The sequence below is a fragment of the Nelusetta ayraudi genome, unplaced genomic scaffold, assembly GCF_046127955.1.
Source record: "Nelusetta ayraudi isolate G7.1 ecotype Tasmania unplaced genomic scaffold, CSIRO-AGI_Nayr_v1 ptg000088l, whole genome shotgun sequence".
Classification (NCBI taxonomy): Eukaryota; Metazoa; Chordata; class Actinopteri; order Tetraodontiformes; family Monacanthidae; genus Nelusetta; species Nelusetta ayraudi.
The window spans coordinates 60302-78219 of NW_027466138.1; the positions used below are offsets into that span (position 1 = coordinate 60302).

The 17918-nt window shown below is 51.4% G+C and overlaps 1 protein-coding gene across 1 annotated transcript in view; it reads right to left on the minus strand.

Annotated features, from left to right (window-relative positions):
- Positions 1 to 17224, minus strand: part of LOC142901350 (sodium- and chloride-dependent creatine transporter 1) — an 18357-nt gene extending 1133 nt beyond the window's left edge. The window contains exons 1-13 of the mRNA XM_076045838.1: positions 16514 to 17224; positions 14402 to 14713; positions 10144 to 10275; positions 9652 to 9961; positions 8945 to 9077; positions 7007 to 7141; positions 6127 to 6230; positions 3877 to 4001; positions 3623 to 3735; positions 1597 to 1737; positions 1036 to 1138; positions 596 to 696; positions 338 to 508 (exon numbers count right to left, since the gene is read on the minus strand). Of these exons, the coding sequence (XP_075901953.1) occupies positions 338 to 508; positions 596 to 696; positions 1036 to 1138; positions 1597 to 1737; positions 3623 to 3735; positions 3877 to 4001; positions 6127 to 6230; positions 7007 to 7141; positions 8945 to 9077; positions 9652 to 9961; positions 10144 to 10275; positions 14402 to 14713; positions 16514 to 16544 (1911 nt within the window). The 5' untranslated portion in view covers positions 16545 to 17224. The remainder of the gene's footprint in view (positions 1 to 337; positions 509 to 595; positions 697 to 1035; positions 1139 to 1596; positions 1738 to 3622; positions 3736 to 3876; positions 4002 to 6126; positions 6231 to 7006; positions 7142 to 8944; positions 9078 to 9651; positions 9962 to 10143; positions 10276 to 14401; positions 14714 to 16513) is intronic.
- Positions 17225 to 17918: the final 694 nt, after the last annotated feature.

Consider the following 17918-nt stretch of genomic DNA (forward strand, 5'->3'; position numbering starts at 1 on the left):
TTTAAAATGTGTGACGCAAGACTTCTTAGGGAGATTGAAGAGAGGAAGAACTTCAACTTCTGAAATTCAGTTCAATTCAATTCAATTCAATTCAGTTCAATTCAATTCAATTCAGTTCAGTTCAGTTCAGTTCAATAAGGCATAAGGGAACAATTTGAGCAGCAGGGCATCCATGCATACTTTAGTCTCCTCACTCTTTAATAAGTGATGAGGCCAAACAAAGGCAGTGAGAGTGGTGGAGGGCGAGGGGGGGGGGCGGTTGCCGGGGCGACCAGTTTCTGGCCCGTCCAGACAGAAGTAACCCCCCCCCCCATCCAGCCACTGGGAGAGAACTGACCTCCAACAGCGAGCCCTTGCAGCGCAGCAGCTTGTAGACCACGGTGAGGGGGATGCAGAGCATGGAGGACAGGGCCAGCGCCCAGCCCAGCGCCTCCCCCCACACCGGGTAGGTGTACACCGAGTTGTAGGTCAGCGGCTTGTAGTTGACCACGTGGAACAGGAAGACGCCCTGCACACATACAGAGAGCAGGAGGGTGAGCGGGGCGAGACCCGGACGGACGGACGGACGGACGGACGGACGGAGGAGGAGACTCACCACGCAGAGCAGCGGCGTGATGTAGGACCAGCACCACTTCATGTAGGGCAGCGGCTGGTAGCCAATCATACGAGCCACGTCGTCCATGAAGCGGTCGGCGCCTGGTGATGAGGGGGGGAGTTTGTTACTGAACCAGTACCAGTACCAGTACCGACGCAGAGGACCTCATCGTGTCATCACACATTCTACAATTCCTTTGATTTTTCTTTACTTTTCCTCAGCAGTTTTTTCTCAGACTGCAGCACAAACACTACGAGTACCAGTAGAGTATTCCACCCCGGTATCAGTATTGATACACAATACCAGTGTGGCTTCCACAGTGCAGCTGCAGATGAAAGCAGACGGTCCACATGATGCTGCAGAGCTGCAGCTACTCAGTCGCTGCTGTGTTTGTTTGGCTGCAGCGGTGCAAGCATGGTGGAAGACGGCGGAGGTCTCACCGTAGACCCAGGCGATCACCACGCACTCCCAGAAGGCCTGCCACAGCAGGGTGATGCCGCTGGCAGAGTAGTAGTCAAACAGCTGGAAGACATACATTCCTCCCTGGCACAGACAGAGACAGAGGGAGGGAGGGAGGGAGAGCCGTTAATACTTCATGCCTGACCTCTTTTCAGTGCACAGCAGCCTGAAGGCTTTCAAACAAGACGCAGTCAGTAGAGAAAACACGCAGGCTCAACTCAAGACAAATAAAGACTGCACTGAAGAACCTGGTCGACGCATGTTGGTTGCTGGCCCTTGGTGCCTGTCAGTGAGATTATTGTCAGGTCAGATCAACGGCCATCGTGGTTAAACACTCTGCTTGCATCGCGTCATTGGTCAAAGGAAAATCTCAATGAAAATAATTATTTACCTTTACTGCCAAAAACATGAGCTGAATCGAGAGACAGAGCCCGACACAGCGCACCTGCTGCTAAGCTAAGAGGCTAACGTTTCATCTGAGTTCTGAGTGAGCCCTGAGCGACAGCAGCAACAACTCAAGCCGGCGTCTCCTGCGTGCGTACCTCAGTCACCATGGACATGTCAATGAGGAAGCAGATGACGCAGCAGATGGCAGCCACCACCTCTCGCCGCAGGGACCCCCAGGCTGACGTGTGGGGCAGCATGTCCATGATGCCTGTTATCAAACCCTCCACTCCCACAAACTGAAAGAGAGGTCAGAAAACAACAACAGACAGAAAAGATGAGAGAGGAAGACAGGGGGCGCTGTCCTTGACTCGGTGTTCAACAGCTTTTCTGGCTGCAAAGAAAGGCTTAAGGTCCCCTGTGTCATTTCTGGCTTGATTGATGATTTTATATTGGTAAAAGCTGAACATAGTGCCCATGAATACATTCATAATAATAATAATAATAATAATAATAATAATAATAATAATAATAATAATAATAATAATAATAATAATAATAATAATAATAATAATAATAATAAGGGGCGACACGGTGGCGCAGTGGTTAGCGCTGCCGCCTCACAGCAAGAAGGTCGTGGGTTCGATTCCGGGGCCCGGACCTCGGACCTTTCTGTGTGGAGTTTGCATGTTCTCCCTGTGTCTGCGTGGGTTCTCTCCGGGTTCTCCGGCTTCCTCCCACACTCCAAAAACATGCATGTGAGGTCAATTGAACACTCTAAATTGTCCGTAGGTGTGCATGTGAGTGTGAATGGTTGTCTGTTTCTATGTGGCCCTGCGATGAACTGGCGACTTGTCCAGGGTGTCACCCTGCCTTCACCCTAAGACAGCTGGGATAGGCTCCAGCAGACCCCTGTGACCCTGAGCTCGGGACTAAGCAGGTATGGAAAATGAATGAATGAATGAATAATACTAAGTGTAAACTGGCAGTAAATAAAAGCCATTTGGTTTTCCCTCCCAGAGAACAGTTCTCATTTCTATGAGAATACACACAAGGTGGCGCAACAAGCTGCCAGCTGTCAGGTGGGCTTCCTTCAAGACCAAGGGTCCTTCCAAATATCACACACTGCACCTTTAAAACACCCAAGACTGCGCCAGACTGTGCTTAATGACTTTACTCAGCGTTGCACTGAAGCTAATAATAATAATAATAATAATAATAATAAAAATACAGACAGATTTAAAGAGACACATCAACACCATGAGCAGAAATTCAACTGGAATTGAAGCAGTTTGAATGAGTGGATGTCCTCCTGCCAACTGCATTCTTGGCCCTGCAGTGATCAACCACAGTGTGGCAACAGTTGTGTCACTGCTGGGGCTGCAGCGCCGGGCGTGGTCGGTCGCAGGCGGCCGTGGAGGCTGGGCGGGCGGAGCCGCGGAGGGCGACAGGAAGCGAAGGGATGACGGCAGCACAGACGCTCTGTTGTGCAAGGCAGACAGAAGCTGATTGACTGAGAGCTGCGGAGCAGCAGGTCTTCGCCAGCTGGCGGCCCACTGGCTGACAGCAGCGGGACGCCGCAGGAAGTGGCGCTCCAGCCACAGGAAGTGACTGACGGTCGGAGATAGAGTGAAGCAGTGCTGCTAGCATGGCAGCTACACACTTCTGTTGGATTGAAGGTCCAGTGGGGAATATTTGGAGATTTTGAGGAATAAACAGCGACATCAAGAGGTCACATTTCAGACTGCAGCATCTTCCACTCTCTCCCTCCCTCTCCTGGGCTTGCCAGTGAACTACGGTGGCCCTGTGCACCCAAACCGAGACACCTGGTTCACCTCCTTCTTCTTCTACTTGGTGGGTGTATTTGAGGACACCCCCTAGTGTTCAGCCTAAATACCAAACGCTCTGCTGTCAGGCAGCTGGATTGTCCACACCAGGCTTCCTTAGAAATATGCTGGTGCAGGATGGCAGCTAACTGGGAGCACTGGAGATTCTCATATAGAGAGTATATGAAAAGCATTCTGAGGGGAGGAAAACCACATGAGTGCGATCGCACTGCCTGGATGCTTCCACTGATGTATTTATGGGCAGTACGTTTTACACACTGGACCTTTAATTTGCGCCGGCGACTGACATGATTCTAAACTCGAGTCCCCCGGTGGCGGTGGTGGGAATCGCCCTCACCTGGCTGTCCAGACCCAGCACCAGCAGCATGAAGAAGAAGAGCGCCGCCCACAGGGGAGCCAGCGGCATCAGGGTCACGGCTTTGGGGTAGGCGATGAAGGCCAGGCCTGGACCTGCACACAGCGAGGGGTGGAGTCAGAGGAGCCAAACACCAGGGGGCGCTGGAGAGGAGGGATACGGTCTCGCAGCCAGAGGGCGACAGAGGGACGGCAGGAGGGAGCGGCCAGAGCAACGGCTGCAGAGGTTTCTCTTACCACTCTCAGCCACCTTACTGATGTCCACGCCCTGCTCGGCCGCCATGAAGCCCAGCACAGAGAAGACCACGAAGCCCGCAAAGAAGCTGGTGCCACTGTTGATGAGGGCCAGGAGGAACGCATCCCTGCAGAGAGAGAGAGAGAGTGAGAGGGTAGGGGGAGGGAGAGAGAGGGAGTAGGGGGAGGGAGAGAGAGAGAGAGAGAGAGAGAGAGAGAGGGTAGGGGGAGGGAGAGAGAGAGAGAGAGAGAGAGAGAGAGAGAGAGAGAGAGAGGGTAGGGGGAGGGAGAGAGAGAGAGAGAGAGAGGGAAGGGGGAGGGAGAGAGAGAGAGTGAGATGGTCAGAGTGGAACCAGCGGGTGAATACCCGAGGTGTTGGGGGTGGAGGGGGTCCCCATCCTCCTGATTGACACTCAGTACCCACCGAACCCCCCCTGTATTCCCCACCACACTGGGTGGACAGTGATCAGCTCCTCCTGTTGGTGGACAGAGGAGGTGACAGCAAGAAAGCTCCTCCGCTCTCAGCAAGCCAGTGGTGCTGGAACCATGTTTAGTATCAACAAGTCCACCTCATCCAGTGAACAGAGAGACTGTCTCTGACTGGGCAGCAGCAGCAGCAGCAGCTCCTGGTCGTTCCTGCAGCAGGAATGTGTAAACAGTGTTGCAGCTCCACGCAGCTGCAGCCCAGCAGCAGCCACTGAAAGACTTTGGGCCAATTCCAATTCCTCCCTTAACCCTCAATCTTTGGCCCTCAATCTTGGCCCTCAACAATAAGTGTAAGGGCTTAAAAATGGGACACCCCTTAAGTGCAGTTACGTATTCAGACTGTGGGGGGCGGCCTTACGCCAAAAAGCTACGTTCAGTCTGTCAACAAGACGACGACGAAGAAGAAGGAGAAGAAGAAAAAGAAGTCCTCCGTCGCTACACAACGATGTACACAAGTAACGTGAAGCCAGGACCGCCGGTCCGGCTGACAAACATCATAAAGTAAAAAAAAAAAAAAGTTACGCAACAACGATGTCAATAATCCATAAAAAAAACTCTTAAACTAGGACAATAAAATGGTTTGGTAATATTTATATCTTTATTAACTAGGAAGATACTTCCATTTGTAGCTCGCTTTTACATCGCAATCTTTTTTCGAAGATGTCTTGGCGAAAATACGCAATGCCTCCTGGGTAGCCCTGACTGCCAAGGGTGGTGCCGGAGAATCTCAATATTGAGGGCGATACAGCCCTTAAACTCCTCCCTCAACTGGAGCTTCTGAGAATCGGGACAGCACTTGCACCTCGCAGGAGCGCGCATGTTTTGAGATTGAGGGTTAAGATTGAGGGTTAAGGGAGGAATTGGAATTCACCCTTAGACTGCTTATCAAGAGCTTGTAAAAAACACAACACGTCGGTCCAGGTTTGTCTATTGACTGTTTTGGTGACTTCCAGTGATGAATAATGCGCACTGAGGAAAGTGTGGCTGAGCGTCGTTGATGGCCAACACTTGTGGAGCACTCGTGTTTGTACACGTTGAGCACTTCAAACTGCAAATTTGTTTTGTGAGTCCGTGGGAACTGCAACTCTAAACAAGAAGACTCATTGAAGCTCTCCGAGTCCATCCAATGCATTTCACAGCCACTGCAGCTATTTCAGGGCTCCTGTGTGTGAGAAACAGAGCCGAGCTAACATACCTCGGAGTCTCAACGCATCTTTCAACTTCCAATTAAGGTCAAGGCCGGGAAGCTGCCGGACGACGGGATATTCGCAGGCTTCTCCTATTTTGGCTTCTCCAAATATGAAAACGAGCGCTGAAGTTTGCCCAAACGATGCGTCTGACAACAGCACAGGGCCCACGTGTCACGAACCTGTTGTTTACACATCGTGCCGTGTTTTAGGGGAACACGTGTTTACACAGAGGCGGCGGCCGGAAGAAGCCAAAGGGAGGTCGTCAGTGGGCAGCAACACAACATTTCCACTGTCTTCAAGCCTCCGGCTATATTTAGAGCCCAGTGACCTTCTGTCCTGCCAGGCCATTAATGCAGCCTTGCAGAAAATAGCAGAAAGCTATGGATAAAATCCAGCCGCTGACTGATCGGGCCAGTCAGAACACAGCCAAGGTTTTTCCTGGCAAACAGGTTTGGCGTCTACTCTGACGAGGGTGGCAAATATCTCTGGAGGTGATGGAGGAGCGTCGGGAACGCTCGCCACTCACAGCCAGGGTAAAAATAAAAATACGTCTGTGGTCCGTGAGTCTGCAACTCACTGGTAGCAGTTGTTGTTGAAGCGGTTGTAGCTGCCCAGCGCCGTCAGGGCGCCCAGGCCGATGGCATAGGAGAAGAAGATCTGGGTGCCGGCATCAATCCACACCTGCACACAGACAAGCAGCGTGAGGGCAGGGACATCATCATCATCATCATCATCATCATCGTCATCGTCGTCATCATCATCATCATCGTCATCGTCATCGTCATCATCACCATCATAACTTCATCATCATCATCATCATCATCATCACCATCAACATCATCGTCATCGTCATCGTCATCGTCATCGTCATCGTCATCGTCATCGTCATCGTCACCTCAGCTCTGTGTTAATCTCAACACTTCAAATGCTTTCATCTGACAGGCTGAAAGAAGCCGGACCTGTCAGCACTCATTTGAACTTTTATGTATCCGCTTGTTGTGTTCTTTGTTAGTGTCACTTGTCCCACACATTTCTTTTATCGTTTTGTTCATTTCTTGTATTTTGTTTGTATTTGTCATTGTAATGTTATTTCTTCTGACCTGCAGATGGAAAGTAGCATGCGGCTAATTCTGACACATTTACATGTGCATGTTCACTTATATGCACTGTACCTTTTAAATACAATAAAATGAATAAATAAATAAATAACACACTGGTGAGTAGTTTCACATCCAGCTCAAACCAAAACCGACTCATTTAAAAAAGAAAAAAAAAGAAAAAAGGGAATTCTTTTGAGAGCAGAATTCTACACTTGACATGAAGTGAAACTGCAACTGTGAAGCTTGGCAGACAGAAAAGAATTCAGGCAAAAGGGCAGAAATGTGAAGGTGGAGGCTCTGGAGGAGGTCAACGCAAGCGTTCCTCCGTCTCTGCACCTCAGCTGGCCTGAGCTTTACCTGAGCTTCTGCCAGTTTGGACCAGTCTGGTTTCAGGTAGTAGACGATCCCATCGAAGGCTCCAGGTAGAGTGACTCCGTGGGCCAGCAGAACCACCAGGACAGCGTAGGGGAACAGAGCCGTGAAGTAGACCACCTGGGGGGAAAGACAGGAGGCCGTGTCAACACCTGCATGTGACGCAGTGGATTAAGACTAAACCTTTACAACATGTAGGAAATAGTGCCAAACTACGGAAGCGTATTGCTGCCATCCTAGAAAAAAAAAAAAAAAAACAGTGATACTTTCACGTTTTTACGTGAAAATTGTATTTTGAGGTTAATCAGCCAGTGGTGGTCACATGATCCACTAACGCCAATAAGGTGTACGAGCGCGTTTTGTTGTTCTCTGTTGCATGATGGGATGTTTGGATACCGTGAAAGAAGAACTCTGTCCACGAAAGTTTTCATGTGAAATACATAATAAAGAAAAGTTATTAAAGAAAGACACGCTATCATGTATTTCCCTCCAACTGTGGACGAGCTGCCAGTTCCAACACACGCATCTCAAAATCCTCCTCAAAGTACGCAAACTTACACTGATGTCATCGATGCCTCAAAGCAAGTTTAGAATACAGTTTAATCAACTCCTGCAGACGAGACACGGTGACTCCGTTGGCCTCACTCCATTTAGTTTACATTCATTAGGAAATTATGTCAACATTATCGCGTAAAAACACGAAAATTATCACGTTAAAACGTGATAGTTTCACGTTTGAACGTGAACATTTTTACATTTTTACGTTCAAACATAAAAAATGATCACGTTATAACGTGATACTGAGCCATGTTTTTTTTTTTTCTAGGGTGGCAGCAATGCGCTTCCGTACAAAACAATGTATCAATAGGATGATTTTAACATGCGGGCTTTAAAAAAGTGACACTTTTTTTTTTTATCACTAAGCAGCACCTAAACATTGTCTTTTCTTTTTTTTTGAACACGTTGATCAAGCAGTCACCTTCTGTGTCAATAGCATTAGGCCCCTCCAGTAGGTGTGTACTGGGCCTGCCATGTTACTGTGAAGGCCTGCAGATGGAAAGCCAGAACATTTGTAAACCTCCCGCAGTGGCAGGAGCCTCGCACAACCGATCACTGTGCCATCATCGCCGAGCCACTCGCTGCATCCACACCGAAGCCTTCAGTCCATGCGGCATGAGAACGGCCAGTGCAGAGAAGTGAACCGGCACATATTTGCCGTGAACGTAAGGCGGAAAAATCCCTCTTTTTCCCAGCGGCTCTGCGACGCGTCGACGGTGGAAAGTTACTAATCGGCTTACAGCCGGCCGCCTCAATCTCCTTGCTTATTTTCTTTCTGTGCCCTCGGTCCGGGAGCTTTGGCTGCTCCGGAGACTCAAGTATGCAAACACAGACGCTGCTACGCGCAACAAGAAGAGCGTTTATGATGACAAAATGAGGGGAGGGCGCAATTTAAAGAATGCAGAGGAGAAAAACAAACTGTCACTGTCGAGATAGCATAAACGCCAGCGTCGTAATGAGGAGGCGGGGGGGTTGGGGTGCCTGGAGGGGGGGCTACTGAGCTGAGGAGCTTATTGGATGTTAGTGAGCAGACGTGGTGGAAAAAGAGGGGAAGCGCGAGTGCGTGTTGGAGAACTGCAAAGAGTGGAAGGTGTTTGAGCGCCGACGCTGATCCAACACCAGGAGGTCAGAGGTCAAAACCCCTTCAAGCATTTCTATCAACCTGTGCAGAAGAGCCATGCAACAATATCAGAGAACACTGCACCCAGTCGGACAGTGAGCCGCCGCCTCGCACGCTGGACGGACGGACGGACGCAGCTGAGTCTAAACAGCGACACCCACCCCCCTCCCTCCCTCCCCCCAGCACAACAACACAGTGGTCCGTGGTGTGAGAGAGAGGGGGGGGGGGGCAGAGGAGACCTTTACCTTGCCGGTGGATTTGACTCCCTTCCACATGCAGAAGTAAACTATGACCCAGGTGGCCATCAGACACAGCACCATCTCGTAGCTGATGTCTCCTGGCTCGTGGAGGCCGCCGGACAGACGCAGCACCTTCCGTCTGGGGGGGGCAGGGGGGAGGGGGGAGGGGGGAGGGTGGCTGTCAATCAACAGTGGCCAAATCATCCACATTAAGCAGATCAGTTGAACAAATGCATCACTTTGGAAAGCTTTGGTCTGGCAGATTTACACAGTTTGACTGTTAATGCTCAGAATGATGAGAAAATCAGCATGGAGTCCCCGAGCTGCACTCAGTAACTCTGATGGTCTCCAGTACCGACCCCCATGGTGGAGGTGGAGACCATCAGACCACAGCCAGTGCGCTTTAATTCAAATGGCAATGTTTAATTTCAATGTTAAATGATGCAGAGCCCTTTAAGAGTGAACCCAGGCCACCGAGGCAGCAACATAATCCTTCAAACAAATCCCATGCAACAGTAGAAGACATGGACAGACAGAATGTGGCACTGCTGAACATCAGATATGGGCCAGAGAGTCCAGAGGGGCTGATGGAGTGGAAAATCTAAAGGAGCAATCAAAGTAATCCAGATCAGGTGGGTGGGATTAGAGGTGGGTGGGTGGGGGAGGGGGGGGGGAGAGAGAGAGGGAGAGAGGGAGAGAGAGAGAGAACGTACTCCCAGAACTCGATGACTGGCGATCGCAGGCCTTCGGCCTCCATGCAGCTGCTGTTGATTGACAGGTTGGCCGTGGGAGCTGAGGGGAGGGGCCCCAGCAGCGAGGGGGCGGGGCCAGCGCTGCCGCTGCGGTTGTGGCAGGCGCGGCGGTAGTCCTGCGTGCAGTTGGCCGTGTTCCACGGGTGTCCGCAGGTGGCCCAGGGCAGCGGGTTGGAGAAGGAGTGGAACAGGAAGTAGAGGCCCCACACCAGGATCATGATGTAGTAGGTGTTGCAGAAGAACACGATCACCATGGAGGCCAGGCCCAGACCTGAGGGGCGGGGCCAGGGGCACCAGTCAGTCTGGTTAGACTGGACTCAACTCAGGTCAACTAGAAACTAGAGTCAAGTCAACTGAACTGAACTGAACTGATTTCAATTAAACACAGCAAAGTCAACTAAACTAACCACAGGTTTCAGGAGATAACAGAGGGTGGGGGGGAGGAGGGGTTACCTTTGAAGAGGGGTGTGATGTTCCAGGCCGAGACCCCCCCCTGCTTCATGAACTGGCCCAGTGCGATCTCCAGGAAGAAGACTGGGATGCCTCCAATGAACACAAACAGCAGGTAGGGCACCAGGAAGGCACCTGCAACACACACACACACACACACACACACACACACACACACACACACACACACACACACACACACACAGTGGTCACATGGTTGTTCAGTCAGTCCCTCTGTCAGTAACACACACTGGGTCCTAACCCCCATTCAGCTGCATCCAGTAGAAGGAAGGAAGATCTTCTACTGGCAGAGGAATAAAAGTCCTGTGGTTTCTCCAGAACACTCAGAGGTGTTGCTGCCAGTTAGCTGTCATCTGCACCTGACAGTGAACTCAGCACCAAACGTGCTGTCAGTTGGGCTTCCAGAAAAGTTTTACACACAATCAAAAAAATGAGGAAAGGCAGGGGGCGCCGGCGAGCCTCGCTGCTGCCAACAGATGAGCATTGATGCTGTGGTGACGGCGGTTCCACCTATCAGAGGTGGGTGGACTTTCCTCAACCAGCCAATCAAAGGGCCATGACAGCAGTGCCTGAAGCCTCCAGCAGGGGCAGTAAAACCTCTGGCTGCCAGCACCGAATGCCAACAATCATTGGTGAAAGTTGTTTTTTTTTTAATTTAGGAGGCTTCTCTTTTTACCATCGCCCTCTACTGGCCCTTTAACAGAATGTCCCGCCAGGTTAAAAAAAACGGGTTAAAAACACCGGGTTAAAAACACCAAGTTAAAAACACCAGTTCAGCTTCAAGGGAAAACTGCATGGTGTCATTTGGCTTATTAGTGCTCAAGTGGCTGGTTCAGCAGCGGCCTGCTGCTGAGAGACAGTCAGGTCAGTGAACGCACCACAGCAGCCAACCAAGCAGCAGCAGCAGTGTTCCCACCCCTGCTGCTCCTCACAACACAAACCTCTCGTCCTTGAACTGCACAAGCTGCACCGAGCCGATAAAGTGTGAAACAGAGCCATTGGGGGAGGCTGAGGGTGAGAGGGGTGAGCTAGCGGGGGGCTACTCTTTAAATAGCCAGTCTGGAGGACAACATTTCCTTTGCATCAATCTACTGATGTCACGATGGACCCCCACCACCACTGGAACCACTGCAACCACTGCAACCCAGAGAGGAGACCACTGGAGTTCTTATTATTGTGAATAGAAGTGTGTGTGCGTGGTGGGGGGGGGGGCAGCAGCCCAGCTGGAAGGTCACATGACCTGCTGAGACACAGGGAGAGGTGGAGGGAGAGATGATGGATACATTACAAGGAAGACAGGAGGGGCAATAACAAAACAAGGGCGCTGGGGAGGGGGGGGGTCTCCAGCATCGACCTGGTCTGCTGTAAATGGCAGGGTGCGTGTGTGTGTGTGTGGGGGGGGGGGATCGGGGGGGTGGGGTAGTCCCATCAACCATCTACATCTGGCAGAGCCGGCGGCGGCTCTCAGTGTGGAAGCTGCAGCCTTATAAGGCAGCAGTGGTGCTTCTGAGTGGAGGGGGGGGTGGGGTGGGGGGTGGGAGGGAGGGAGAGAGACAGAGACAGAGACAGAGACAGAGGGAGGGAGAGATGGGAGTGAGAGAGGGGAGAGTGGGAGGTGCTGAATGGAATGAATGGAGGGACGACTCGGGCTGGAAGAGATGCACCATTGATGGTGTAAACCACCAGGTGCTCCCTGTTGGGGGGGGGGGGGGGGCTAGATTGTTGCATTTCAAACTATTCTATTTTAGTGTGTACTTTTTTTCAACGTATTAATTTTTTTGTGCGTCTTGCACTCGTGACTTTTGTTGTTGTGAATGGCAGGGATACACCAAGGCTGATCCCAGTACCAGTACCAGGACTACAATACACGCCGATACCACAACACCGACACCAGTTGCATATGCATGTATATGACAGCATTGTGTCAAAAGTGTGTTTGTGCTGCAGAGAAACCTGTTGAGGAATGTCGTTCTAATAACCTGTGTGGAAAATCAGAGTCATTCCAGAATCCTGGCCTCATGGAGAACTCAGTATCGCTGAGTACTGACAAGCAGGGACTCAACTCAACTCATTCTGGAGAACAGCGGTATCGGTGCTTCCCTCGTGAAATCAATCAAGGCCTTCACTCCAATTCAATTCAATTCAATTGAAGAGAGGGACAAAATCAACAGCCGTCCTGTTTCATTGACTGTCACTGCCAACGGTGCTTATCAGCTATTGGGGGGGGGGGGCTCAAAGGTGCTCTCTCTCTCTCTCTCTCTCTCTCTCTCTCTCTCTCTCTCTCTCTCTCTCTCATGACTGGGCGAGCGAGGCTGAAGAGGGGTGAGGGAGGGAGGGAGGAACAGGAAGCTCATTGTGTGACATCCATCCTGATTGGCTGGTTACCAGGAGGTGGGGGGGGGGGGGGTCTGAGGCCAGTCATTGTTATTTGATACCAGGAGGTGGCTATCAGAGCAATGGGTCACAAGACACAAACACACACACACACACACACGCGCACACAGCAGACTCAGGGGAGGAAAGCAGTTACAGACACATTCATTCATCTTGGCGTCAATAAAAAAACTAAAAAAAGACGTAATAAAATGATAAAGTTAAGACAGGTGGGTCACAATCAGAGCCAGTCAGATAAGAGAGGAGAGCAGCATCAGCAGGTGAGGCCCAGCCAGTAGGGGGCAGTGGCAGTGCATTTCACTGCCAATATTTAGTCCAGCCTAACCACACTTGGAGAATCCATAGAGCATCACACTGACCATCACATGACCTCCAGAGGAGACCTGGTGGAGCAACACCAAGACACTGATACTGATTCCTCAACCAAGTTTTAATCTTCAACTCAGGTCCAGCTGCTCCAATAAACTGAACACTATCACTGATTGGTGTGAGACCAACGAGACGATAACCAAGCAAACTATTGAACCATGAAGCTATTAAACAACTGAACATGTTGCTGCAGCTGCTGCTCCAATGAGCCACGTTATTGACATTAGAAAACTAAATCTACATTTTCTCCTTCAGCCGTTGAGGGGTCGTGGTGGTGGCACCAGGATCTCCAGGTTGAGTTCAGTCTTAGAGGCTCTCAGGTTCTTATCCAGTCACAGGACGCCTATGTGGCCTAAGTCCAGTGTAAAGCAGCTAGCATGCTGTTCCAGGCATCGCAACTGACTGTGGTGCGTTCACTGATGGCAGTGCGTTCATTGACGGTGGTGCGTTCATTGCCGGTGGTGCGTTCGCTGACGGTGGTGCGTTCAATGACGGTGGTGGATTCACTGACAGTGGTGTGTTCGCTGACGGCGGTGCGGGAAAATGTACTTTTCTAAGTCTGGTGAGGGCAGCAGAGACCTCGCTGGCCCTGACTGTTGGGTCCAGCAGCAGCAGTAGCAGGTGACATCAGCCACCTGCTACCACAGCACCACTGACTTCAGGTAGCGGCGAGAGAAGAGCCGGACTGCCGTGTGTGTGTGTGACCCTGGTTCAACAGCGAGCTGCGAAGAAGATTAAAAAAAGGCGAAGTGAAACCACGAGGGCGGGAAACGCTCTGGCGACTACGTGCTGGCAACCACGTCGCTTTAATTTTTTTTTTTAAACCGTGATGACGTGTCTCGCAATATGACACCTCATAAAGCACAGGCGAGTGAACCAGCAGCAGCGTGGTGGCGGCAGAGGTCCAAAAGTTCAACTCAGAGCGTTCACACGTGGCCTGGAGGAGTGGAGTTCCACTCCTGCTTTCCACTCACTGCAAGCAGCGGCAGCTCAGGACTTCCTCAAAACATCATCCTGCCCTCTGCCCTCACTCTGACCTCTGAGGTTAACTTGAGCAAAAACACACAGGAGCCAGTGGTCCTGTGGGGAACAGGCAGACTGCCTGTCATGAAATCAAAGTGATGGAATGACATCAATGGGTCCGAATGGGAACCATCGGACCTGACAGGCAATAAAATCACAACACAACTCAACATTTTCTCAATTCCAGTTTGCTTCTCCATCAACGGAAGAGCAACATTCCCTTTCAGCAAGGTATCTGTCAATCATTGGTCTTGATCCAGAACCCCAGGTCAGTCCGTCCAGTCCCAGACTGAGACCAGACCCAGTAAAAATGCCTCGCAGACCCAGACCCAGACCCTTCAGAACTCCAACACTAGCAGGAAGACAGCATCTGCAGTAGCCAGGTGTCTGCTACAGAAGAACAAAGCTGGTCATGGTGTGGAGCTGCAGCTCACCCAGCGTCGCCTCCTCTTACCTCCTCCGTTCTTGTAGCAGAGGTAGGGGAAGCGCCACACGTTGCCCAGGCCCACAGCAAAGCCCACGCAGGACATGATGAAGTCCATCTGCCGGGTCCAGTTCTCCCGCTCCACCTCCCCCGACGCCACCGCTCCGTTCCCGGCCACCGCCACCGCCACCGCACCGCCTTCCTGGGGTGGCTGCAGGCCGGCCCCCCCTCCTCCTCCTCCTCCGCCTTCACCAGGCACGGCCACCAGGGGGCGAGCTGAGCCGCCACCACCCTCCTCCTCCGACATGGTGCCCGACTCCAGCTGCGGGAGACTGATTTCACCTGCGGAACAGGAAGAGTGGAGCGTGAGGGAGGAAGGTGATGATGATGATGATGATGATGATGATGATGATGATGATGAAAAATCAATCAATAAACTTTTATTTTGCGCAGCGCTAAATCACATCCAAAGGCATCTCACAGTGCTATGTCCAATCAGAAGCCACCTGAACTGAACAGATCACTGATGATGATGATGATGATGATGATGATGAGGGATTAAAATGCCTTTCTCAATCCCACATTGGGAAAATTTGCATAATTTCAGGAACAATAGAGTGCAAAAGAAGGAAAATGTATTTAGATTAAAAATAAATAAAATAAAAACAAGAAAAACAAGATATTTACATAATATTATCTACATGTGGAAGATGATGGTGGTGATGGCGACGACATCACCGATCACCAATGTTAAGGCCACACAAAGTTGACCGCTATTCGTGTCGTTGTTAAGGTCATTAAGGTCGTTAAGGTCGTTAAGGTTCACATGGTGGCTGAACAGATGAGCCACAGTGTGTGAGGACGCTGCCGATGGCCAGTGATTGGAGGAGGACAGTGCGCTCGATTGAGCGGCTGCAACACGTCACTGCAGCCTCGGCCGCTGCCGCTGCCGCAGCCGCTGCTGCTGCTGCTGCTGCTGCCGCTGCTGCCGCTGCTGCCGCTGCTGCTGCTGCTGCTGCTGCTGCTCGCCGCCAACATCCACAAAAGACGCTCTCACTGGGTTGGGACGTTAGAAACCTTCATAGCGTAGCTATTTTAGGGGGGATTTACCTTGTGTCACGGCTGTATTGTCATCACTAAACCCTCCCTCGGCGTTCAACTCCCCGCCCCCTCCGCACTCCCCGCCACAACCCCCCCCATCGCTCAGACAGGATGATTAGTGTGCTGCGGAACCCACTAGACGCTGAAGGTAGGCTGCTCCTGTGTGACTCATTCTCAGCCCCCCCCTCTCCCCTCCCCGCCTAAGCAGACACACACACACACACACACACACACACACACACACACACACACACACACACACACGCACTAGTGAACAAATGCACGCTCACTTCACTTTGACCAAAGGCAACGTGCCACTTCATTAGTGCAATTCTGAGATATCAGTCAGCCAGCCAGTCAGTCAGTCAGTCAGTCAGTCAGTCAGTGGCGAAGCTGCTGCTGGATGCAAGCAAGGAGACGGGGGTGAATCCAGATCAGAGCAGTTTGTCAGGGGGTTGGGGGGGGGGCTGTGAGACGTGACGTGAGCATCCTTGGTGAAACTCAACAAAAGGATGGCGGCCGGGGACCACAGCCAGCCAACCAGCCAACCAGCCAGCCAGCCAGCCAATCAGAGTCGTCCATGCTGTCTAATGAAGCCCAATGAGAACCGCAGGCTGTGATCATGTCTCTCAAGTCTGGACACATTTGGATTGAGACATTGTGCCGTGTGAGTCAGCTACTTCAGGCACCCTGCACCCTGCACCCCCCCCTCAATACGCACCTGTGTTGTATAATAAGCGGGGGGGGGGGTTTGCACATTCAGCGTCAAAATGACCTCTGCTCACTCAGGACAGTCCTGGTGTGTAACATTAACATCAAGGTGTCCTGACCTCCTGACAGTGTAGCTACAGTGTCACTACAGTGTTACTACAGTGTCATTACAAGCTGCAGCTGCTGCTGTTGCAACAGTAACGGCACTAATGCAGCTCGACCAGGGACGCTGGAATCCAGCAGCATCTGTCCAGTGTGCACTGGCAGTGCACCGCGTCCTGCCATGAATAAAGGGATGAAGAAGAGATGGAAGTGGTTGATGGTACTCACACTGGTTGTTCTCTTTCAGCTCGGGCGACATGGTGTCCACGTAGTAGCACAAAAAATATTAGTCTTGTTTTTTTCTTTCTTGAAAATGAGTGAACGCCAGTAAAGTGCTGCTTTATCCAGGGGGACACTGAAGTATCTAAATACGAACGCCTCGCTGATGAGGCACCTGGTGGGCTGAGAAGGACAGGCACGCGCAGCAGCCAGTTATTCACAGATCCACTTTGTCTTTACGATTATTTTCTCGTTTGTTTGTTTGTTGTTTTTTTGTTTTGTTTTGCAGCCTAGTATCGTGCGCTCGCTCGCTCGCGGGCGAGAGAAAAAAAAATTGCAGTTTTTTTTTTTCTTCTTGCTTTCCTTTGTTGAAGCGTTATCAATCTATCGGATGAATATAATATCTGTCAGGATGGAAACCCTCAGCTCGGCTCACAGAGACAGAGAGATGGAAGAATTCAGAGCGCCGCAGTCGGATCAGCCGTTGAGAGGAGATTCAAAAGCAATCGACGAAGCACTTGAAGGTGAGCCTGAAGAATCTCATGGATGACACTTGGCGGAAAAAAGTCTCGGGCGCCTTGAGGTGAACAACGAGCTGGTGGTCTTCAGTCCGCTGCGATCACGCCGAGAAGATCCAGTCCATCAACCTGCGCCTGATGCCGCCGCTCCGCACAAGAAGAATGTCGTCGTCTGGCCGCCCCTTCCCTCTCCCCTCCTCCTCCTCGCACTTCCTCCCTGCTCACCCGCCGCCGTCGTCGCTGCTGATTGGCTGAGGGCAGGCTCGTGCTCGGCCGGTTTTTTCCTTCCCTTTTCTGTTTTTTCTTTCTTTCTTTCTTCCCCCCAACGCAGCGGTTTTCACTTCGCTCCAGTCAGCGCGTCTCATTCACCAGCGATATTTACACTGTATCTTCTTTTCAACAAGAGTCTTTTCCTCCTCCACGCCGAGGAGTCGATACTGGTGTCAGAATTATGATGCCTCGCGCACCTTTCATCTCAGATAAAAGCTATTGCGCCTGCGCGCTGACCGCTGCGATTCAAAGCCTCTCCTGGGGGGAGGGGGAGCAGCGCGAGGTAGGCGGCGGTGGACGCGTCGACCTCCCCGGTCCGTGCACCGCAGCAGCAGCAGCAGCAGCAGCGTGGTGGTGGTGGAGTTTGAGCAGAAGAGGCTGGAAGTGGTGCAGTTGCAGTGGGACAGTGTCAGTGGTTGTGAGTCACGGAGGGAGGGAGGGAGGGAGGATGAGGATGAGGAGGAGCTCCATCCACTTCCAGTCATCACCTTCATCTTCTCGCTCCGTCACATTGTCAAGCACCGACGGCAGCTCGCTGCAACACATTGAAGAATGGCCATGATTATTCTTTGTATCGTGATTATTTACCGTGAAGTAAAATGAGTCAGTTTGCTGCACCAGAGTCT